This window comes from Daldinia childiae (genome assembly GCF_008694065.1).
Source record: "Daldinia childiae strain JS-1345 chromosome Unknown Scaffold3, whole genome shotgun sequence".
In the NCBI taxonomy this organism is placed as follows: Eukaryota; Fungi; Ascomycota; class Sordariomycetes; order Xylariales; family Hypoxylaceae; genus Daldinia; species Daldinia childiae.
Window position 1 is genome coordinate 3059538 of NW_022984644.1, and position 25010 is coordinate 3084547.

The 25010-nt window shown below is 44.9% G+C and overlaps 5 protein-coding genes across 7 annotated transcripts; 3 read left to right on the top strand and 2 right to left on the bottom strand.

The window, feature by feature from the left end:
- Positions 1-3738: 3738 nt before the first annotated feature.
- On the top strand, positions 3739-5214 carry GL218_03551 (putative mitochondrial-processing peptidase subunit alpha protein; the record flags this gene model as incomplete). Its single annotated transcript, XM_033580116.1, has 2 exons — positions 3739-4242; positions 4306-5214. 2 exons carry the CDS (start codon positions 3739-3741, stop codon positions 5212-5214), a joined length of 1413 nt encoding a protein of 470 aa, XP_033437051.1.
- Positions 5215-6693: 1479 nt separating this feature from the next.
- On the bottom strand, positions 6694-9633 carry GL218_03552 (uncharacterized protein; the record flags this gene model as incomplete). Of its 3 annotated transcripts, none has more annotated exons than XM_033580118.1 (2): positions 6694-7473; positions 8518-9633. In XM_033580118.1, the coding sequence occupies 2 exons, from the start codon at positions 9631-9633 to the stop codon at positions 6694-6696; spliced, it is 1896 nt and encodes a 631-aa protein (XP_033436675.1). The 3 variants fall into 3 exon arrangements, with proteins under 3 accessions (XP_033436675.1, XP_033436673.1, XP_033436674.1); XM_033580119.1 differs by lacking the exon at positions 6694-7473 and having other exon boundaries at positions 8514-8546; positions 8632-9633; XM_033580117.1 differs by lacking the exon at positions 8518-9633 and having other exon boundaries at positions 6694-7497.
- Positions 9634-11025: 1392 nt separating this feature from the next.
- On the bottom strand, positions 11026-11888 carry GL218_03553 (Ras-like protein; the record flags this gene model as incomplete). The annotated part of the gene is made up of 4 exons (XM_033580120.1): positions 11026-11267; positions 11326-11610; positions 11685-11799; positions 11877-11888. The coding sequence occupies 4 exons, from the start codon at positions 11886-11888 to the stop codon at positions 11026-11028; spliced, it is 654 nt and encodes a 217-aa protein (XP_033437050.1).
- A 2414-nt stretch (positions 11889-14302) lies between these two features.
- Positions 14303-16657, top strand: GL218_03554 (Ribonuclease H-like protein; the record flags this gene model as incomplete). The annotated part of the gene is made up of 2 exons (XM_033580121.1): positions 14303-15116; positions 15174-16657. The coding sequence occupies 2 exons, from the start codon at positions 14303-14305 to the stop codon at positions 16655-16657; spliced, it is 2298 nt and encodes a 765-aa protein (XP_033437068.1).
- Positions 16658-21523: 4866 nt separating this feature from the next.
- On the top strand, positions 21524-22957 carry GL218_03555 (uncharacterized protein; the record flags this gene model as incomplete). Its single annotated transcript, XM_033580122.1, has 1 exon — positions 21524-22957. One exon carries the CDS (start codon positions 21524-21526, stop codon positions 22955-22957), a length of 1434 nt encoding a protein of 477 aa, XP_033437063.1.
- Positions 22958-25010: the final 2053 nt, after the last annotated feature.

Here is a 25010-nt window from a genome sequence, read left to right on the forward strand (position 1 = left end):
TTAAAAGTTTCGTACATGTTTAAATTTTAACACCGTATTTTATATGTTTTTTAAATTATTAATATTATATTAATCACACGTTAAATTAAAAATTAAATAATGGTTTATCCATTAAATTTAAATGGTTTACCGTTATATTTATAACGATATCAACCATTATAACTTAAATAAAACCGTGCAGTTTTTTTTTAATTTACACGTGGTTTATTAAACTTAAATATATAAAACTTTTAACTTTAACTTTTATATACATTTAATAAAACTATATTAATAATAACATAATAAGTAATAATAACGTTTAAAATATCCTTTATTTTAATCACTTAAGGTTAGTTTTTTGCTTTTGTTACCTTTTTGTTTTTTTTACATATTTATACGGTATTACGTTATAATATTACAAGCTTTAACGTTTAAATAACCTTAAAACGTTATATTCACGCATTTACATTTACACTCACGCGTTTATACCCACGCATTTACATTTACAACCATTTACAACCACGTTTAAAATACCTTATATTTTAATTATTCGGGATTAATTTTTTGCTTTTATTACCTTTTTATTTTTTTTACATGTTTATATAATATCGCGTTATAATATTATAAACTTTAACGTTTAAAAACACGTAATAATTTTAACGTTATATTTATACATTTACACCCACACGTTTACATTTACAACCATTTATAACCACGTTTAAAATACCTTCTATTTTTTAATTCAAAGTTATTTATATAATTGCCCGGATTTTTTAACTTTTTTTACATATTTTTACAATATTACGTTATAATATTATAGGTTTTAACGTTTATTACCGTGTTTATTACGGTTATTACGTTATAACCGGCGTTACGACCGGCGTTACAATTAATTTCGGTTTAAAACGCGTACGTTTTATATATAATAATTTATTTAAATAATCGAATTAATATTTATTTTTTATATAAAGATTTTATTTATTTAAAATTAATATTTTTAATTAATTTAATTATTATTATATTAAATAAAGAAAAAATATTTAAAATTATTTTAAATTAAAAATTTAAAAATGTTTTAAAAAAGTATGTTAAAATGTGATTAATTGGGAAAAAATGTGGTTAAAAAAAATACTTTTTTTTAAATTATTTTTAAATTTTTAATTTAAAGTTATTAAAATAATTTTAACGAATAAAAAAAAACTTTTTATTTAAAAAAAAACGCGTTATAAATTTAAAAAAAAAGTATTAACGTTAAAAATAATATTATAATTATTAAAAATAATTTTATAATAAAATAATAATAAAATTAATAACGTTATAATATTTATAATAATATAAATTATAATATATAAATTTATTAAATTAATTTAAAAACTTTTAATAATAAAAATTAAATTAATTTTTATTTAATTTTAAACGTTATTATTATATAATAAATAATTTAATTAAAAAAATATAAATTTTTAAATTATTAATTTATATAAGTTATTAATTAATGATTTACGTTATTATTATTTTTTTATAAACATTTATTTATAATAAACGTTTAAATAACACGTGACCGAAAGTCACGTGTTAAAATGTATTTAAGTACATTTTACAAAAAACAAACAAAATTCCATGTCATTATTTAATTTAATAAATTTAATGATTTTTTTTAGACTATTGCTATTGGTACACCCTCGTTTTGCTATCGGGGGCTAATTGGTACACCCTGTACAACAGGTACATCCCCACCAATTATTTCAATTAAATCAACTAAACCACATTTTACCTATCAACCCTTATATCAACCCTTATAACTTATTCAATTGGACAGCCCAACTCATATAATTTACATCATTAGTTTCGCCTCAGTTAGAGCTTTCTAATGATATAGGTATCAGCCTGGTGCAGCGTTTCAATATAAAGTTATTCGAGTATATGTGTTGGTGGTGGTGGTGACTCCTGGGGAGACCACGTGATATCCTACCACGCGGTCGCATTTATATTAAATTGAATAACTATATATTCGAATAACTTTGACAGTACTGCATGCATCCCGTTGAGACCTATATCATTAGATAGCCCTAATTGAGGCGAAACTAACGATGTAAATCATATATGTTGGAACGTCTGATTGAATAAGTTATAGGGGTTGATAGATTCGATAGGCTTCTAGATGAGGCTTTGGATGAGGCTCTGCGGGAGGCTCTTTTGCGGTCGCATTTATATTCAATTAAATATTCAATCAAATACAAACGTATACTCAAATAACTTTTGAAATAACGCATGCATCCAATTGAGACGTATATCGTTCGAAAGCTCTAATTGAGGCAAAAATAGCGGTATATGTTGTATATGTTGGTTTGTTGTATTGAAAAAGTTATGAGGGTTCATACATTATAGTATATTAGGACTTGAAAATGGGTGGGATGTATTTGAATGTATTGGGTGTACCAATAAGCTCCGATAGCAAAACGAGGGTGTACCAATAGCAATAGTCTTTTTTTATTGTTTATTTTATTTTATAACAATGTTTAACTTTTAACCAAAAGCCGAAATGTTAGTATCGTGGTTTAAAGTTATAAAAGCCTATTAAAATTTTAATAAAATAAAATTAAGTAAAACTACCTGCTTAACCTAGTTGACTATAACGTTGATGATATGAAAATTCTAAAATTAAACATTCAAATCGAAATGGTGCCATTATTTCTACGCCATGGCGCCAGTTACCAAAATACATATTTAAGTACCAGGTAATTTAACCTTCGGATAACAGACGAAACCTTTCGTACTTCTGCGCTGATAAGCGCTAAATCAATTAAAGCAGGTGCATATATCTGATTGGATGTCTGCATGTAAAGTGTGTGATTATATAATATAACCCCACATCAACTCAGGGACCTTACATACATTAATAGGTACAGGTAAGGTTACAATCTATTAAGCCAGTAAGCGCAATCAATGCGCCAACAATTTCGATCCCAGTTCTAGAAGCTTAACGCGTTTTATTGGTTTCTTCCTACAACATAAACTTGCGAATAATTTCCCTAAGAGGGTAAACATTATATAGTGTCACGCACCCAAACATTTTTCCCCATTAATATGTAGTACCTACTTTTTATTAATTTTTTATTCTTCAACAACACATAGAATGGACCCCTCCACTTCATTTAGTTCTCGTAGGATTTGTTACGGGTCCTTTCGTGTGCTTGGCATTTCAGGGGCTACTTAATCCTTGACCAATTCAGGCCCATCACAGCCCTCATCTCTTCAGATGAGCCACTCCTAAGTAAATGAATAATACAGTTGCCTAGATGTCTAGACCCCATCTCGCCCTGTTGGTCATGGCGGATCTTTGTCTTTCGGCTCGCTGCACCGTGCCATCCAACTGGTACTTCTAGGCCAGGTCACTTTTAATTTGCATATATTATCCGCTTGGCGCCATCCGACTCTCATAAAAATAAAAATAAAAAATAAAAAATAATAAGCATCGTCTCTCGCAGTCTCCGCCGTTATCTCCCTTGGCAATGCCATTGTCGCATACTTCCTGCCCTCAGTAGGGCTTTTGATATATCATCTATGAGAGGATCACCGGTTACAAGGCCGTTAACGCGTCCCGATTCGGCATGGGACGAAGGACGTATGGATTTCCGTCGCGCTCGATCTAAGCTCGCCGCGATGATGGTGGTAGATCGCGACTGGTTGTTGCACTACCTACATCATCGTCTAGTAAGGCGATTAATCGTTATAGGCATAATTGTTATCGGTCTCTTCATGTTTATCTTTGAGGTGACCCATCACGAATTATATCGATCAGCACCCTTTCAACGTTTAGGCGGCCTTCTGGCGTCTGACAAACCCGACGACTTAGCCGGAAAATGTACTACTTGGCCTGTGGGTGCGAAGGGTCAATACACGCCGATTCCGCAGAATAGCACAGCAGGACTGAAGAGCCATGGCCCCAAAGATGGGTGGAAGAAGCCTGAGGGCATTAAAATCATCGCGCTGGTCTTCTACGGCCGCAAGAGAACGGTCGACTTCTTAGATTGTTACCTACAACAAAATCTCGCCGTAAACGGGGGATACCTTGACGAAATCCGGTTCATGGTACATACGAACAACGAAGACGATCTCGAATATTTAAACGGCCTTGTTTCGCAAAGGAAAGAACACTACCACATCGTTGAAGCTGGTACTTGCGAAGGATCAAGTTATGGATGTATATGGGACTCAGTCGTGGAGAACGATACTATCTACGTGAAGATCGACGATGATATTGTAGGTTGTTCTTGTGGCTGCCAATAACTATGAAATGAGGTTTTCTAACCCGTTCTATTGTAGATTTTCATCCACCCGGATGCTATTCCTCAGTTGGTTCATACCCGGATCGCAATCCCTCACCCCTTTGCCATTTCTGCGAATTTAGTCAACAGCCCTCTTACGGGCTATGAGCACTTCCATGTTGGTGCCATCCACGCCTTCCGACCTGACCCGAGTGAGAAGCCGTCATTTGCTGCCGCCGAGTCATGGCGACCATCCGAAAAGAGCCGCTTCCCAGCTTCAAGCCTGCCAGAGCTGAAGATCAGCAATCTCAAGAGCATAGCGATGGATGATGAGATCTACCCTAAGCCCCCATATAACGGTCACCCATTCCTGTTACTACCGGACGCCCCCTTTGATCTAATGAAAACTCCGATGGGACTCAATTATCTACGTGGAGGCGATAAGGGTGTCGAGTCCATGTACGAAGCGGCGTGGAAATCCTGGGCTATTGCGAGCCAGCAGCAATACTCGTTGTTGAAGAACTTGGAAGATAATGCCATCTCACGTTACTTCTTCGGATCGCCGATGGAGTTCCCTAACATCACGAATTCATCCTCACCGGTACTGAAATACCAGGCCCAAAATAAGGGAGGTCCTGGAGCAGAACAGCTGTACAATACCCAATACAAACGCTATAACCTCAACTTCGTCGCCTTATGGGGCCACGACATCAAGAAGTCTCTCCCGATCGCCGGAGACGACGAGCAAGACATCACGGTCACGATCCCGAAGCGAACGCGCCGACCTTTTATCATCGATACGCGCGCCGTAGTCGGGCACCTTAGCTTCTACCCGCAGCACGACGGAGTGAAAACTACCGATCTGCTAGATCGCTGGCGTAGTTTCGCCAACGAGATGATATGCACGCCGCATAATCAAAAGAAGCCGTTCGATATTCGATGTCCGGGGTTTGAGGACCATAAATAGGAAGATGATGTATAATAGGAAACGCGTAATGATGAAAATTTTTTATAATTCATGAGCCGTATGATTTGTTTGTTTGTTTGTGTTATCGTCGAGGAGTTCTCACTTTGTTTCTGTGCGACTTGATGAGTTATGAAAAAAAAAAATTTCTATTCTATTCTGCCCCCCTTATGCGGGATGTGTGTTTATTTGAGATGTTACGTTTAATAGCCGAACAAGTACCATTGATGGCTCGAGGGTTCATGGTCTACTTTTTAGGTGTAGGGTTAGATAAATATCGTGCAAATGGCTCGAGGTTAATGAATGCGATCGGTTGTAATGTCATACTTGGAAGCAAATAGTCAGCAGTCACTATTTTGGCATTGCGTATAACTACCCCCTATTCGGTCCCAGGCTCGGACTACAACCGAGGTCGTAATTATAGATAGTTCGTCAATTGCGAGGGCTCGCCTTTTGAGATTCATGCGAGGGAGATGCGAGGTATCAAAGGTACCTTATTCATCTTGTCTTACTTCTTAATTGCCTTTGTGAAGTGTGTTATATATGAAGCTTCTATTATCCATGGACACGTGGGAGATGTCTCTCTGTCTCTCTTTTTTAGGGACGGCTTTGTTGCTGTACTTATGATGACCACGTGGTTGTAAGCACACTTCCTCTTTTACCAACTATCGTTTAAGTTAAGTTCTTTGTTCTTAGGGGCAGGGCGTAGAATAACAGTGTTGGGCTTTTACAAAGAGAAACTACCTTGATTGTCGTATAGACCGCAGAGGCGTGGATGCTTGATTTATCTGGTAAGGTGCTGTTTATTATTGGTGGATGTGATGAGGAGATAGCTGGAGAAGAGTTTCTTGGATAAGACACTCGTTTGTTAGATTATGTGGTGCACTATTAACAAAGTTGCTGTTACCTTGTCGTATATGCTTATCTGGGTATTTCTAAGTCGTTTATATTGCATACCTAAGTGAGATATCTTCGTAGATGAGGTGATGCTATGTGATTTTGAGCTCTTTGACTCAGTCTTTCGATCCACTTCATGCCGCAGTTGAAGAGCTAAACTTTACATCGATTATCAATTTTCTATATCGAAGATTGGGGTGAAGCCCCTTAAAAGAGACTCCGCTGCGAGGTAGACATACTCTTCAGAAATATATTCAACATGGCATATCACAATTCAAAGTGTTGGTTAAGGATCACTTACATCTCTAGGTTAGATAAACGCATACTGTTACTAAATAATACTTACGATAATAAATATCCAACTATGATTAAAATCATCAGGTAGTCATCGCAATGTCCTACCTTTACCTTGGCTCTTATACTCGCTCAGCCGGTCGATCGTATACTCAAGAATTTGCACGCCATGTAATCTCTACGACTTACCCTTAGAAGCACGGGAGACAACATACCTTGACTTCGCCTTGTTGCACCTACCGACATACCGGAGAAAGCTACGAGAGAGGGAGCACACACATCTACGACTTACTACTGCGTCCCGCTAGGTCCCGCATCTGGCTCCGCCTCCGGCGAGCCAAAATCAATAAAATCGTCAGGATTCCACTGTGGCACGGGAGACCGACCTAATGTATGAGACTCTGGCGACCCGCCCTGATTCGTCCAGGCGGAAAGGAAGTCGCCCAGCTGCTGCTCGCTCATCCCGTGCTCATTAAAGCCTGCTGGGGGATAAGGCGATCCATCCGGGTGTAAAGCTGGACCCAGGGACGGTTCTGTAAAGCCGGTGGGTGATTTAAATACATCAGATGGTGAATTATATCCCTGCGGGTTTTGCGGGACAACGGGTGATGGGAACTGAGCATCGGGATTCTGGGCCGGTACTTCAAACATCCAATTTTCGAACTGCGGAACCTGCTCCAGTGGCTGGAGAGGAGATCCCGGAATTGATTGGGGAAGATACGGCGGCGAAGGGGTTGGGTTGGCAGCGGGGGTTTTTAGCACAGGCTGTTGTTCAAAACCTAATGGCGAATGAATCGGTGTGCCTAGTACAACGACAGGTGCCGGTGCTGGAGGGTTAAGGGGTGAACTCTGCTGCTGATCAGGAGCATCGGGAGGACCTGGAACGTTCTGTGGTGATGGTTGAGGAGCTGGCTGAGGAGCTGGCTGAGGAGCTGGCTGAGGAGCTGGTTGAGGAGCTGGTGTATCAGGGTAGTGCATCTCCTGCCCAGGAGGTGGTAGCGGTACTGTGAGCGGCCGCCCTACGTGATCCACATAACCGAGACCAACCCCCGAACGCCCATCCTGTGAAGGCTGGTATTGGAGATGGTAATTCATAGGCAAAGCAGGACGAGGACCTCTTGCCACGGGTTGGGTAAAGACACCACCTTGTCCGTATCCGGTTCTCAAGTAGTATAGGGGCTGGTCATCACCTGGAACTCCTCGGTGGAATGTTCCCCTGGCATTTCCGCCCTGACATACTACTCCAAAGATTACACAGGAGTCGCACGGCCGTTTCCGGTCGCACGGTCTGTAGTTTTGAACGCACGTGTCGCAATGAGAATAATGGGCTTGGTCCCGTGAAGTGCCCGCGTTGGCGGTTACAGTAGGTGGAACTATAAGGATAAGGAGTTAGCATATGATGACTTCAGGGGGGGGGGATTAAAAGGGGGAAAAGAGGATTTGGAGAGATTACTTACGAGCTGCTCCATCTATTATACACTGCACTCCCCAACTGCTACACGTATCACACCCCCTAGGGACTGAGGGATCAGCATTACATCTCCGGCTAACTACGCGGGTATGGCCCTGAGTCATTCTACTAGCGCACAGAAGACACTGCTGACCTCTGTCGGTTCGCCGTCCGGACAGGTTAAGCTGCCTGGAGACATTAGGGTTAAACGTGTTCTGTTGAGGGTTTGCTGGCTGGGGATGAGCGTTGTTCGCGGCCGTGGTACGGATCTGCATGGGGCTACGACTTCTCGGCCCCTCAGGAAAAAACGTTCTCGTCGGATTACTCTGCCTCTCCCTGCTTCCCTGTTGCCGCCTTGCAAAAGACCCAGGTAGGTAACAGGTGACTGAGAAGTGAGTATTGTTGCTGTTAAGAAGCTGATCGGGGCTTAGAAATCCTTGAGTGCACCGCTGGTCCTCACGCACACAGCGTGTGCAAGGCTCATAGGGAGCGCCTGTTGGTCTCTGTCGCCAGGAACAACCCAAGATGTCCGTTCCCGTGCATCGATCACAGCTCAACGGCTCCGTGAGGCCGTCAGGTCGCGGAGCCAGGCGGGTGTCGCCCCAACGACAAGACCGGTCAGTCTTCTTGCAGTGGGTGCAACCGACCCCCGGAGACACTCCTACCCAAGCATCGCAAGGGTAGCCGGGGCGGTCTACACGGCAGTTGTCGCATTCGTTAATCGGATTCCCAGCAAGGTCCACTGCAGGCGGACGAGCGTTTGGTGGCCAGCCGTTTACCCAATCAGGTGGCAAGGTAGCTCGCCGTTCGGGGGTAATGAACTCGTCGTCCCTATTATTGTTTGATGGGCCAGCAGCAGGGACAGGGTTCAAAGCGGTGCCTGGAGGAGGTTGATTAGGAGCAACAGCAATGTTAGGAGCCTGAAAAGGATTTGGAGCTGGAGCTGGAGCTGGACCGGGAAAATAGTTGGGGGCCGTGAATGGATTATAACTGGGGACCCCATTAGGGAAAAAATTAGAAGTGAACCCAGATGAGGGGACCGCAGATGAAGGGCCAGCTGAAGAAGGACCCGCGGATGAAGGACCCGCAGACGAAGGACCCGGCGCAGGAGTAGGGAAATAATTAGAAGTAAATCCAGATGGAGCCGGCGGAGGAGCAGGTGGGAAGAAATCTGAAGTAAACCCAGACGGGGCCGGCGCAGGAGTAGGCGGAAAAAAATCCGAAGTGAATCCAGATGGGGCCGGCGGAGGAGCAGGTGGGAAGAAATCAGACGTAAACCCAGAAGGGCCCGGTGCAGAAGAAGGGCCCGCAGAAGAAGGGCCTGCTGCGGACCCGTGCTGTTGGCCAAAGCCTCCTGGAGGCGGTAGAGTAGAACTACTTGCATCTGGTCTATTAGAATCGAATACGGTGCCCACAAGGCCAGCAGTATACGACGACTGAGCCAGATTTGGACCTCCCGGGCCCGTAGACGGAGGGGAATTCCCGAACGCCTGAACGTATCCGTTCGAGTACGACAGCGGCTGCGGCGGCGACGGCTGCTGCTGCTGCTGAGCTTGACGCTGCTGGTCCTGCTCGAGCAGACGCGGGTCGATGTTGCTAGTGTCGAATGGCGAAGGCTGGCGAGGCTCAGAGAACGGTGTAGGCCGAGAGAACGGTAAAGGTTGATCGTACGACGGCGGCTGAGCGAACGATGGAGGGCGGGGAGCACCGGTACACGGCCGACCGCCAGTATAGCATTGCGAACACGCCTGAGGGTGATCGCAGTGTTGATTGTAAATCATACACCAATCGCACCGGGGGCTGGTAGGATAGTATCTTCTACGCCACTCGTCGAGTTGTGAATAGCGATGGCCACCGAAATAATAGTTCCAAACAGTATCCGACCGGAAGCCAGTAATGTGAGGATTAAATCTATCATTCGATAGGGGGTCCACGCCATCAAATTCATCTTCATCTTCGTCTCTTCGACGTACTCTTCCTCGATTCATTTTGAATAAATTCTAAGCTCAAGGGTAAGTTAATAAGATGTAGGATATGTTAAGTCGTGGAGGTTTTTTGTTGAAATTCTGTAATGTCTATTCGTTTTATTGAATGATCATGCTGAGATTCTTTTTTCTGACGATAGAGCAGAGCATGCATGCTATTATATCAACGTTAGAAACAATGCAATTAGTCGTTCTCATGCGTTGACGCCGAACAGTTTAACTATTGCCAAACAACATCGCTGGGAGGGAAGGAATATATTCTCCCGCTCTTTGTTTAGCAACATCCAAGAGCGAGTTGATTGTGTTTCTCAATCAATATAAACTATCACCATACGACTCCATTCCTACCTGGGTACCTATTTATTCAGTCAACAAAAGTGAAGTTATCTAAGTAATGACTTGGTATGAATAAATATCTAGGTAGTTAATAGTTACGCTTCGATTTTGCTTACTATTATGCAGTTTTCTTGTGCTCATCCCATATCCCATACGGCCTAAGATTCATTAAACATCACTATAGGCGATGTGGGTTAGCGACTTAAGATGTTGTATAATTCATTAGATTGCCTGATTTCCAAGAGGCAATATATCACAGGTATGCGGCCTTAGGTTGGACCTAGGAGTAGACATGCACAGAGACAAGTTTTCTGAGACCAGGTTATTTGAACTGACGCCTGAACTTGAAATGGGGGAATCTATGATGAAACCACTAAAAAAAAACGAAGATGAAAATAAGCGAAGAACATTACAAGTAGTGAAATGACCAGCAGGAGATATCATCTTCCACATCATCTGCGATGATCTGGACCTGAGAAGGTCCACGCGAAGTATTCTGTACTCCTAAACGCGTCGTCCACAAATCCGCATAGACAGTGTTGTCTTCTCGGGTAATAGTAGATTAACCACTCGATTTGTCCCTTTATTCCCCTTTTCAGATGCTGATGATTTTGCTTGGTCCCATAATAAGTTGCAAGACCCCGACTCCCATTACCATGCAACAATTTTGCATCGATCGAACCGACATATACGTCCTGAACCTGCTAAGATCGTTCATAGCGCTCATGTCGGATGCGCATAGACACAAACGCATACGCACCCTACACATGTCCAGGTAGGTAAGCACCCACATCTTCTCATATGCGTTGCCCAATCAATGAACCGATTACTTTCGCACCATCCTCAACCACCTCATAGGACTATGCACTTAGAGCAGCAACCAGCTTCGGCTTCGCCCTCGCTCACTTCCATCTTAGTACCCGGGCCATTCAAACCACCGTTACCGCCACTGTTCGTCGACAGACCTTGCATGTTGCGGTTGTAGTGGCGAATTTCTCGAACGAGATCGAAGAATGCCTTGTCGACATTTGTTCGGGACTTGGCGGAGGTCTCAACAAAAGGACATCCGAATTGCTTCGCAAGAGCCTCACCATCTATAACATATGTTAGCAAGAGGACATACACAATGGAAAATGTATCAGAGTTAAATACCTTGTCGGGGGACCTCGCGTTCACTCTCCAGATCGCATTTGTTGCCCACCACAACCATCGGGAAATAGTCTGTAGGATCCTTGTCTTTGACTCGTAGAATCTGTTGTTGAAAAGTACGGATCTCCTCAAAACTTTGATCGGACGTGATCGAGTAGACGAGAAGGAAACCTTCGCCGGTGCGCATGTACTGCTCCCTCATAGCCGAGTATTCCTCCTGGCCGGCTGTATCAAGCACGTCGAGTAGAGCGACTTCATCATCGATAACGCACTGCTTGCGGTACGAATCTATCGATAGAAAACATGTTAGCCCAGGACAGTTTACAAAGAGCCGAAATGATAGTATTTAGACTCCGACGAACCTTCGATGGTAGGATCATATTCGTCGACGAAATGGCTCTGTATCAATTGAATGGTCAGGCAAGATTTGCCCACGCCTCCTCCGCCGACTACAACCAGCTTGTACTCTCTTAAAAACTAGATGAAAAAAAAAAGAATAAGTTAGCAATCGATACCCCGATTAGAGAAAGGCGCACGAAACAGGGAAGACAAACCTTGGATGCCATTGTGAATTCGCCAATTGGCAACGATGCGTCGTTCTACTGATAAATATTCGAACTGAGTCGAGCAGTAGAGGGAACCGGCAGAAATTTGAGTCAAGGAGATACGGTTTTGATGCAGCACCGTACCAGCTAAGATTGTCTCAAATGGCCGGACAAAGGATATTTGTCGTCACGGATTCGGCGGGAGTTTAAGGGACGGGGATCAGATGAACAGCGATAGTTATGGGATAAGGTATTGTAAGATTCTAAGATGATGACCCGTCGGCGACGAAATAAATTCTGATTGAGAAGGAAGTAAGTAAAGAAAAATAGAGGCGAGAAAGTGTTGCCGGATTACGGCAGTATCTCACGGGAAGGAGGGGAAACGAAAGAAAGGGATTACAAAAGTAAAAAAAGGATCGGGACGGATCTTGGTGGTACAGGTAGAAAAAAAGAGAAGATATCTCGTCGTGTGCATGTGTATGCGTCCGTGGATCACTTTAGGGATCACTTTAGAATGCAGTGACGGCGAAGAAGGGGGGAGTTGATTTCACTACGCGGTTACTTTTTGGAGGTAAAGAGAAGGAACTCATGGGGGGCGCTTGATTGCTTTGGTTGCTTGGCCATAGCACTTGCAAAGGGGGTGGGTATCTTAGCTAGGTACCTACCTAGCATAAGCAGATGGACATGGAAGATATAAAAGACAAGGAGAGAGGTACTTAAATGTACTTACAACTACGTGTACACTTACATATATTAAATGTATATAAATGTTCACGTAGGTACTCCGGCGCACATACGATATCAGTGGGGCAGGTGAGGATCACGGACCAAATAAAATTGATTGGACATTAGCTGTTAAAGTTTCTCATATGATTCCCAGCACTTTGATTAACAGGCACGGATCACCAGATCAGTCAATTGGCAGGTGGGTAACTTCTTTTAATTCCAAGAGTGGACTACGCTAAACCTAAGTAAGGAATGACCGCTAGTAATTTACAATCGGAAATATACATATATCTCTTTTACATAAGCATAATATACTACCTAATGTAGAAATACTTGAGTTAAATATTTAATGCACCTGTCCGTCCGCCTTGAAATCATCATCTATCAGAGATGACATGAGATATGTAACCTAGACAGAAGGAGAAATATGTACAGTACATAGTAACATATCCATTTAGGTAGCGTAGATTTGGTTGGATATAAAAGAACCGATACCCCAGGCACTTAGCTAGCGCATGTACCCTGCCGGACTACGTAAGATAGCTATGATTAAGCGCTACACCTACGGGCTAATAAGATGAGATAAGGTACCTGAGTACCTAAGCTACCTAGGTATGATATATTTCTCTACGATTAGTATTATTGATAGCTAAAACCATATTATTATTGAAGAGGTTTATTACACGTACGTGTAAGTCAGTAAGTACATACTTACCTATACATATATCTGTACTTATCGCAGAGCTACCTCTAGTTATCTAAACTATGACTTGAATATGTGTATAATTATATGTAATTATCTTCCGTGTGTCTTGCGTCAGCTTTAATACATATATACGTCGCCTCAATTCTAATGATGCTAGGTACTGTGGGGCACGTGACCAATATCCGAGAATTACCCAGGTATTAGTAGATTTTAGCTGAGCATAACTCAGCTTTACCGAAAGTTAACAAAACAACCTTGTTATGCCACAGAGAATTGATCAATTACAAATGGTGAGAGCTGCAGGATTCGAACCTGCGCGGTTTCCCATCGCGGAGAAGAGAGTTTTTGTTGAATTTGATGAAAAAGACCGAATTTTGACAAGTAAGTGATTAAAAAGACCCGATAATAGATGATTAGTGGAAGAGACCTCGGGAGAGAGGGGAGAACCACTACCAGACATCAACAAGAAGACAATACAACAAGATCATCAAGTCCAGAACTTGTCCTATCAAATACAGAGACAATACAGAATCCCCTGGTAACAGGACAATTTCTGATCAACCCACTGAGAACCATATCCACACATAATCAGATAAGTCAAGCAGGTGGGCAATCTTTATTGGTAATAGATCCTGGGGTTGGGAGAACGATAGGGCATTTTGGACCGAATATCGAAACATCCCAAGTACCTACCACGAGCTCGGCGGTGCCGTCAGCAGTGACCATAATCGGTGAGGAGATACCGACCGTTTCTCTGGAACAACTGGAAGAACGACTGGCACAGTTGGAAATATCCGACCAAACACCAGCCGATACTCAGACTCAGACGAACTTACCTAACCCAATTATCACACATACACGTAGAACAATGACTTTGTCAGTAGGAGGCAGCCTCATTTTTGAGGGATTGCCGGGGGACGATCCCCAAGACTACCTAGATGATGTAATGATAGCAGCCCGACAGAGCGTGGGGGGAGACGCAGATGAAATTGACCGGACCAATATGGCAAAATCCCTATTTCGCAACGGATTGAGAGGAGAACCGAAGAAATGGTACAGAAACATAGCAGTAGATCGTCGGGCGGACTGGCCTCAGCTCCAGGAAGCGTTCAGACGTAGATTCCCGTGGAGAGCCAGTTCAGACAATGCTCAGCTTACAGCCAAGATAGACGAGTTTGAGAGACAGACGAACGAAAAGCTGTCGACATATGTCAGAAGAGCCACAGAACTGGCGGACCAAACTGATGATAATCAGAACAGAGTCCTGAGAGATAGACTATATACCAAGATGTGCACTGGTGGAAATGAAAACGACCGACGAGTGCAGGAAAGAGTGGCAGATCGGCTGCACGCAGCGAACAAAACCGATGACATTGGCAAGTTGACGGCGGCATGTACGTTCGATGATGTGCGTAGAGCTATCATGCAGTGTGCAGCGATACCAGGTAAAGAAGGAGACTTCTTTGCAGAGGTCGAAACAGGTGCTCAGCACAGTATGCCCATGACTGGCGACGATGCCATCAGAGAAATTGGATTGGCTTTCCGGGCGATGAGAGAACGGACAGAACATCCAACTCCCGCACAGTTTTTCTCACCACCACCGAGTTACGGAGGGCAGACCCCGTACGCAATGCCGACCACGATGCCAGCACGATACGGACCATATGCTCAACCCCAGCAACAGTTGTCCACGACCAACATGCCACCGGTGATGGCAGCAGGGAAGGTCAACGGTTACGATGGAAGACGAACCACGTTCAATACCGGACCAGTACAGGCTGGCCCGTCACAGGTCGGACCCACCTACAATGGGCCAAGTAATGATGCACGACGGGGCCCGCGGAGACCGTTCGTTTGCTTTAACTGTGGGATAGATGGACATTCATCGAGAGAATGTGACAAACCACAAAGACCATGGAACGACCAACGACTGGTGATGGATGCGGTGTTTCGAGGCGACCCCGTACCAAAAGATATCAAATTCGACCTCCCTCCGCAACCGAACCAGGCAGAAGGGATGGGTGTGGAGGCCAGACGCACAGTCCCGGTGAGAACCGGTCGAGTTTTGATCAAAGGAACTGATGACATGGTGGGCGGAATGATGATTGATGAGACCGAGGATAACGAAGTTTTCAAGATGTTCGATGAGGATGGAGGATACCCATTCACGATGGCAGCAGAAAAGAGAAAGGCCGAGGTTATGGCTGGAGGGAGTGAGCGAGTAATCGAATTAGATGAGGGCGGTGACGTCCGGATGTCGACTACACCCGACCATGACCAGACACGACCAGGTAAGGGCAAAGGGAGACGAACCGACTCCCCACATCCACGCAAGATGGGTATGGACATACCCAGCAAAGAGGAACTAGCCCGACGATTGCGCGAAGTGAAAGCACAGATGCAGCAACGAAAACAAGACACCGTGAAGAAAACCAAAGGAGACACGATTCCCATTCGGGCATACGAAGATCACGAAGACGAACGGATCGACATAGGCGAGTTGTTGCGAATCACTCCATTTCCGAACATTACGTGGGGACAGTTTTTGGATCGGAGCCCAACATTGCGGGCACAGTTGGCCAGGCAAATGGGAGTATCATCACGTAGACAGAAGACAACTTTGTCCAAACTGAAGAGAGACAAACAAGGACGACACGAACCCCATTCTGCGAGCACTCGGATGAAAACGTCCGTGGCACAGATCACATTTCGTGACCGGGCACGACCAGATGATGGACAGACATACATGGGATATATTGAGGGAGAAGTATCGGGTACGGTAACTCACCGATGCATGGTGGACTGTGGGTCGTTGTCGGAACTGATCAGCCCGGCATGTGCAAAGGCGAGAAAACTTGAACTGATCCCAGTCAAGGAGGAGTGTGAACTGAAGATGGCCGATGACTCGACTACCCCCATCCATCACTACGTGATGTTCCCATTTGTGGTTGGGGGAATTCTGTCAATTATGAGGGCATATGTGGTGGGAATGGACGAATCATATGATATCTTGCTGGGCAAAGGATGGTTGAGAAGAAACCAAGCAGTGATTAACTTCAGTACTGATCAACTGACAATCACTGGGATCAACGGTCAGTCACATACGGTGAAAATGCGCCCAGCACGGACGAGGGGACCAATCGTAGTTGAACGCAAGTTGAGCAAATATTCCCCTCCGGCGGTGGAGGATGGTTCAGATTCGTCTAGCGATGATGGGGATTTGGACGATGACGACGATGTGATGGATAGTGATATTGATGATGAACTGACGGAGGCGGATCTCCTGCAGGAGATGGTCGACATCGCAGAGTTTGCCGTGGTGAATTCGAAGGGTAACCAATCACACCCAAAAAACTGATGGTGAGTCTGGACCGAGGTCAGGCTCACTGCGGACATGATGGTTCCCTCGGATTGAGTATTCCTAGAAGACGAAAGCGAGTTAGTTTCCAGTCGGAAGTCGTAGTGTTTCCTACACACTCATCAGATGAAGTTATATTACATCCCAAACAATCATTAGCAGGTCGAAAGATGATGCGGAAACTTATCTCAGCGTTGGTGACAATGGTCCCAGTTGGACGGAGCATATCAGAGACAGACTTATGGATCGTTAACAGATTATTGGAAACGAGCGAATACGGACGATCGTTTGGGGAGAATGGAACAAGTAATATCCCCATATGGGCACCACCTCCGAGCACTCCCAACCCGGGAGAAGGGTCAAGGTTAATCATACCGAAGTATATGCCAAATGGAGATGAACACTTGATGGCACCGGAGGGAGAGAGTGTGGTGGGACCGCTCGTACCTCACATTGTACATGTGGTGGACGACAACGACTTCACAGATCCGTGTTTTGATAGATGGAAACGAATACAGGCTGAAGACCGTCCAGCATTTCTCAGCATATATGACGACAAACACGAAACCGTAGCCGCCTTAGATAACCAAGACGACGCAATGCTGGCATTGAAGGCGATTGAACCCGATAAAGCACACAGAGATGATTTGGAGTGGGTGACAAGGGAGGCAGAATGGTATACATCATCCCATTTTGCAAGAATGACCAGGCAGTCGGATATGGCAAAAGTACGAGCGATGATGGGAACAACTCAACACATTCCAATGAATCAGACCCATGATGGACGACCGATGAGTCAGACCCACGCTGGACGACCGATGGTCAACAGACGACCACATCAGCGCCAACTGACCGAGGCTCCGATGGTAGAAGTTGAGGAATGGTTCGACAAATCCAAAGTTACGGTGGGGACCGGGGCAAAAACGCGCGAACAGGAGAGTATGGCGAAGAGATTGGCCTACACGTGGCGGGATTGTTTTGTGGAAGCCTTGTCAGACCTGAAGACAACAGACTTGGTGGAGCACTCAGTGTTGGTAGACCCGAGCGTCACGCCATATAGACTGAGACAGCCCAGATATACACCAGACGAGAGAGAATTCGCGGGACGGACGTTCCCACAACTGGAAAAGGCAGGGCTCATTATCCCGGGAATATCACGATGGGGTGCCTATACACAGTTCCCACTGAAGAAAAATGGAACGAAGAGAATCGTACAAAACTACCGCCCAATTAACTCAGCAACTATCAAGCCCCAATGGCCAGTACATCGTCGCGACGGGTTGTTTTATGTCTTGATACAAGGTAACCACCACGTCTTCTTCCAGGGAGATGCGGCACACGGGTACTGGGCAGTCCCGGTGAGGGAGCCAGACAGAGACAAGACAGCCTTCATAGCCCCGAACGGTCAATGGTTCAGTATGAGAATGCCTCAGGGCATGACGGGGTCCCCTCATACGTATTGTGCATTGGGAGATTTGGGGTTTGGGGAATGGCCAGCGAAGCCGGGCACGGCTGGACCAGCCATACCAAAGCTCATAGGTCATCACCCAGAATGGGGGGTGTCTTTTGACTTGTTCGTTGATGACCATAACGCATCCGGAAGAGATTTCGACAGTTTGTTTGATTTCCTACATTTCCAGTACTTTCCACGATTGGCGTTCATGAGAATCGCATTGTCACCACACAAGACGACCCTTTTTGCAGACAAAATTATGACATTGGGATTCGAAATGTCAGGTGGTATGATACGGCCGTCAATGAAACATCGTGACCGATTCGCGAAATGGGCACTTCCTGAGAATCACCCGAGAAATACTAAAGAACTGGAAGAATTCTTGTACCTGACACCTTTTCTGAAGCAATTCATCCCGGGGAGAACAGATTTGGTGAACATAATTAAGACGGCATGTAGTAAGAAAGAGTACAAGACAACGGCAGGCGGGCGACGATCAGTCCAGAGGAAAATTGTCCCGAAAACGTTCGAGTGGACAGACGAACATGCGAGAGCTTTCACAACCATTTGTGAAGAAATACAAGATCGTGCGGTGTATAGTCCAGATATGACCAGACAATTTCATCTGGCAACTGACGCATCGTTGACGGGGGCAGGGGGTTTGTTATTTCAGATGATAAATCACCCAGTGGGGACGGCCGTCACTGATAAACTGATGGACTCTGTTCGACCACTCATGTTTATGTCATTCAAGTTCTCAGATGCGGAATCCAGATACGTCACCGGGGAACGGGAAACACTGGGAATAGTCAAATGTCTGGCAGAGTGTAGGTGGTTGGTCATCGAGTCACCATGGCCGGTGATGATATACACCGACCACTTAAATTTGTTGAATACATTCGGGAATGATCCCGATGCTAAAGGACGAATCGCAGTTTGGCTGGAAAGATTGGGAGAGTATCAATTCGTTGTTCAACATCGCCCAAATACCACAAAGATAATGAAGATAGCTGATGGACTATCGAGAATGACTGGGCCAACGGTGCATTTGGCAGACAGGGTGGATGAGGAAAAATTGCCATTTTTCTGTTCCATGGCAGAGGTAAAGTTGGGGAGAGGGAATGAGGTTACCCAGTCGTTCGGATCAGAGGTGATATATCCTTATTCAGCAATGGCAAATGATGACCGGGTGTTGACGAAGCTGGCGAAAAACTATGATGATGACGATTGTTATGCAGACATGGTGAGGTTCATCATGCTGGGGCCCAGATCGGTTGACCATCTACCGGCGAATAGACAAAAATTCATCAGAAAAGAAGCAGTCAAGTACCGAATGGTACACGGATTTCTGATGCGGCGGGAAAACTCGGGACGGTACTCAGAATGCTTGATGGAGTACGAACTACCCACAGCGTTGAAATGGGCACATGACGGTCATGGGCATTACGCAGCTGCGTTGACATTGAGAAACCTCATCGGTAAGTTCTGGTGGCCAACGAGGTGGAAATCGGTGATGGCACACTACCAACAATGCCATACATGTGCTGAGACAGGACCACGGAAACCGGTGGGCGTGGGGACCCGTCGAGTTGTCGTCATGGAACCGTGGGATTTGGTGGGCATGGATGCAATGGGACCGATAACGCCATCAGGACCGAACGGAAGTAGATATATTCTTCTGGTAATAGACTACTTCTCCCGATTTACGGCCGGGATGGTGGTCAGCGAGCTGTCGATATTTACGGTGATGAAGACATGGGAAATGTTGTCGGCGATCTTTGGTTACCCAAGACAGCTGTACACCGATAATGCGACTTACTTTTCTTCAGAGGCATTGGAGAAGTATTTTGAGAAAAGGGGAACGAAGGTAACCCATGGGCCAGTGAATGCCCCATACTCTCATGGCTTGGTCGAACGAAATATGAAGGAACTCAAAATGCACCTGAGAAAATGGGCGTCAGAAATGGGATATGAAGGGTTAGATAGGTGGCCGAAGGAGATACCCTCAGCCCTGGCGAAAATCAACGCACGACGGATGAACGGATGTGAACTTTCTCCATCAGAGATCATGCTGGGATGGCAAACCAGGCCTGTAGCCCCTATATTGTCCGACCGAGATGCAGAGGTGTTGACGAACGAACCCAACCGAGAGGTGAGAATGGACGAACAACGAGCGGAGTTACGGCGAGAAATGACTGATCACCTGGTGATGAGGGCTGACCGAGAAACGTTGATGATTGACAATCCATACAAAGTCGGCAGCTGGGTGTGGGAATATGTGGGAGATAAAGATCGGAAGATTAGACAGTTTCGTAGAAGAGGGCCACACAGCGAAGTGCATGACGACAAGAGGACAGAAAAACTGATGCCGAGATGGAGCGGGCCATGGGAGGTGACAAGCATCCCATCAGATGTGTCAATCAGAACAGTGGATCCGTTGGTTGGGGGACGACCGCGGAAAGTACATATCAAAAATGTGAAGCCATATGTACAGACGCTACCAACGGGGACAGTGAGGGCAAAGGGAGAGACCACAATGGGCGGGTGGGATGAGATACTCCTCGAAACGACCAACCCGGGACAAGACGAAAGACCAGATGATCCTGAGCGACGGGTGGACTTGAGACCGTTGATACTGGACCCACCCCGGCAACGACGGCGCTACGACAACCCATAATCAATGATCCGAAAACCATCTGAAAAAAGCAGGCACGATACATGGTACATCTACAGAAAGCAAACAAATTAATTTGGGAAAGTGCCACCCTTTTCCGTTCATGAACAACAGAGAATTGAATCAACAATCAACACCAATTAGCTACTTCGAAGTATCAACTTCAACATTCTCCTCAATCTTCGTTCTTTTTCAACCGCGTCTCAACTCTTTTCAATCACGTTTCAGCAGTTCTCATCTACGTCTCAACAACGATCTGACAGACGTGGCGAATACGGTCAATTTTATCATCCTTACGAGTGCGCCTGAGATACATATCAACATTTTCGAACAGACACTCGGTCCCGCGTTGGAACCGACGAAATCTGCTTTATCCCGCTGCAGACTCGTCGATTATCTATCCAGTTTCCTTCATTTTAGCTTCTTTTCAATTCACAAAATCATCGACTATTTCCTTAAGTTTCCTTTATTTTAGTTTTCTCTTCAGTTTTTCTGTCTATCCAATCATTCATTTCTTAATTGTCACCATTTTCTTTTCAGAACCGCTGGACAGATAGTTACTTTTCCTCATAATCATTTGGGAGTTATTGGGAGTGGTCACACTTTCTATACAAAATCATTGAAACCCCCTCGTTTCGGTTCATACATTCTGGCATTAACTTGATATCTGTCGATCCACGTTGATCCCCTACTCGCCTTCTTTTCATACATCCTGAGTAAAGTACAACGATTGACCACAATGGCCGAATCTGGTGGTCAGGCAGCTCGGCCAAGTCAGTCTCTGTTTGGTCCGTATCCCCTGCCACCATCGGCAGCTGCCTTCATGGCACAGGTGGAGACGGAGAACGAACTGAACGCGGATGAGTTGGCTTCGATGAGAACCGCATTTGAGAAACAGAATGGACCAGCGGCCGTTGATGAGCCAGTTGTGGGGCACATGAATGCTGCTGGTATCATCGAGGAATGGAACCTGCCGTGGAAATGCATGATCAGAATTTTTCAGAGGGAAATTGAAACGGGCCGACCCCTTTTCTTTCCGACAATGACCGTCGCGCAGTCATGCCGATGGCCACAAATCAAAACTACTAAGACGCTTCAGAACATGGTCGGAGATGTTCGATTTCAGATGAGTCGACACCAGCGTGTGGTCATCCCTGCTAAGTTTGTACTGATGGCCCCGAAAGATCGCGCATTGTTGACCGGTGATGAGGTGATGGAATGGCATGCGGCCAGCGAGCGTCTCATTCGAGACGACATTCCGAGACGATACAAGGACTACCTCAAATCGGAGATAAGGAGGTATGACCCTCGACTACAACAATCCCGAAGCCGAACTTGGTCAAAGTACATGGCTGAGGACCGACCATCATGGATCAAGCTGGAGACGATCAGATGCTGTGAGATGGGAATCATCCCCGTCGAGGTTGAGAAGAAGATTACTTCGGAGTATTCATATTACCTCAACGAAAAGCTGTTCTTCGACACCAGCGACGACGTTATCATCGCCCCTGACCTGACACGTATCCCTATTCGTATGTTGCCTGTACCTTCTTCCACGACACAGATAGAACAGGATCTGGTGTTCTGGCGTGCTCATGGATCATGGCCCACCAAAGGTGGCAATAATAAGGACCGACTGATTGCTGCTAACATGTCACTCTTACAAATCACTAATGAACTGACCGATGCTCGAAAGAAGAACGACGACCTGAGAGATAAGGTCAAGATTGGTGAGGACGAACGACGAGAGTTGAAAAAGGTTGTGGCAGAGTATGAGGCTAAACAGTCTCAGTATGAAGATTGGAGAAAAGATTCTGAGCGCCTGGCTGTGTTGCAGGCTGAGTGTGAACATCTACAGACGGCGATGAAAGAAACACAGAACAATGCTCAGGAAGAGGTGAAAAGGGCTGAAGAAGATGCCAACACGAAGCTGAGAGAGGTTGAAGGTCGCGCCAAAGCAGCTGAGCGACGACTGATGATGAAGGCAGGATCCGTGGGATTTGCGGTGGGAGTTTTCGGGTCCCAGGTTATGATTAAGATGTGGGAAGGGTTGGTGGTCCTGTGCGGGTGGTTGTTCCACGAACTTGGAGAGTTGGTGACGACGGTCAAGAACGCATTGAGGGCGTTCGGACTTTTGCTGGTGGCCTTGGGCCGGACGTTGACCGACGAGTGACGAGGTTGAGTTTGGGTTCGTTTGTGTTCTGGCAATTCTGCCTCGTTTTCATCCGCTGATCGCCTACTTGTCAACCATGGTTGACCGATGCCGATACATGATGACATTTTCAAGGAACGACCTCATCACCACTCATGTATAATCGTCACTTTTCCACTAGAGTATTCGACTGAATTGAAATACGCCTACGATGGATGACATATCATCAGTTTTACGACAGTCCTATTTCAGTAAATCTCGTATTTGATGAGTACGACTTCAGTTCGTCTCGTTATTACTCATGATTGTTCATCCGATGCTGGGTTTCGATGGGATTTGATGAACCCCATCGAGGGAGTTTGGCCGTGTGTGGGGCACGTGACCAATATCCGAGAATTACCCAGGTATTAGTAGATTTTAGCTGAGCATAACTCAGCTTTACCGAAAGTTAACAAAACAACCTTGTTATGCCACAGAGAATTGATCAATTACAGTACCTAACATAATGTAAAAGAAGAAACACGAATCTGTCGCTCAGCAAATAGTATATTCGGTATATCGATGTACTAAAAAAAAGGAGAACTTGACCCTCCAGCGCCTCGGCGACCACTTACACGTCTTTACGAACATCTGAATGCGATACTCCACCAACCTTAAAATTCAAGGTCACATCTTATCAGGGGCCATATCACATACTAACAACTACAACGTGCACCTAAAATTCAACCCGCTCGCTCCATTCTAACTCGCTATAAACTTTCTATCCTCCATTCCATCCCACACACGTTGGTCCTTTTCTTCGCGCACCTATCATGGCCCATAATCAATCAATAAAACCCGCCAGCTAAGAATCAGAATCATCCGACGAACGCCAACTGGATGGCTTCCTATATATGTAGGTGATGTGTAACCTACATATACACATACATATAGCTTCCACTCTGTGCGTTTGCAAGGCCGGAATATTCATTCTTTGGGTCGATGTCATCGACCACATCACCATCGGCACATATATACATATACACATATACGCGAACCACTGCTGTCCCATCCCCCCATCCCATGTATGTATGTACGTATGTAAAGCAGCAGTTTTAATTCTTGTCGCTCAATGGCAGCTTCGCGTGAAAGGAAGCATATGTAATAGACAGCCTCCAAAAAAAAGGAAGAAAAAAAATACCAACCAGCCACCACCTCTCTATTGAACCCCACTGGTAATGCTGGTAAATGTAACCCTGAGCGGTGAACTGGCTTAGAACGTCGACCGCTAGCCCATCATCCATCCCATCATCCCATCATATTTTTTTCTTCAACGACGCGCGAAGCAAGGCGAGCGGCCAGCGCCAGCGCCAAACCAGCTTCCCCATCGATCAGCATCCTACTACATCCTATGTACCTACCTACCTACCTACCTACTACAGGCATCATGGGTCCTTACCTATGTACGTGGGCAAATCGTCCCGCGACTCGCCCATCATTAATTATTACGATATTCAACACCAGCACTGATTACCATCATATAGTACAGTCAATATTTTCCCATCTCAGCTAAGTTTCTATAAATTTGATTAATTACTTAGGTTAGGTTACGTAACTATTTTAAATACATCCCTAACCATGAATGAATAATTCAATTCTTGTCCAAAAGACTCAAAGTATATAGGTAACCAGAGCGAAACACAAACGGTATTTTCATCGCCCATATGGACATAAGAACAGAGGCCCTCTAAATTTTAATCCAAAATTTTAAATCCACAAGGACAAGACAATGTGACACGGGTCTGGAATTGGAAATGAGTTTCATTTCCTTTCTCCTAGTGAACAATTAACATACACTTAGCCTTGATCTTAATAATACCCTAATCGATCCATCAAGACGACGCGATGTGATCGTGACAAGGTTACCCAACAGTCATTAACCCCGTTAATCTATCTAACATCATTGTATCTATCTATCTATCTATCTACTTACCCTCAGACGCTGGATTTTTCATGATCAATTTTCTTCTACCTACATACTCCAGAAAACCAGAACCATTTTTAACTTTTCTAGAAGCCCACTAGTAATGTATCT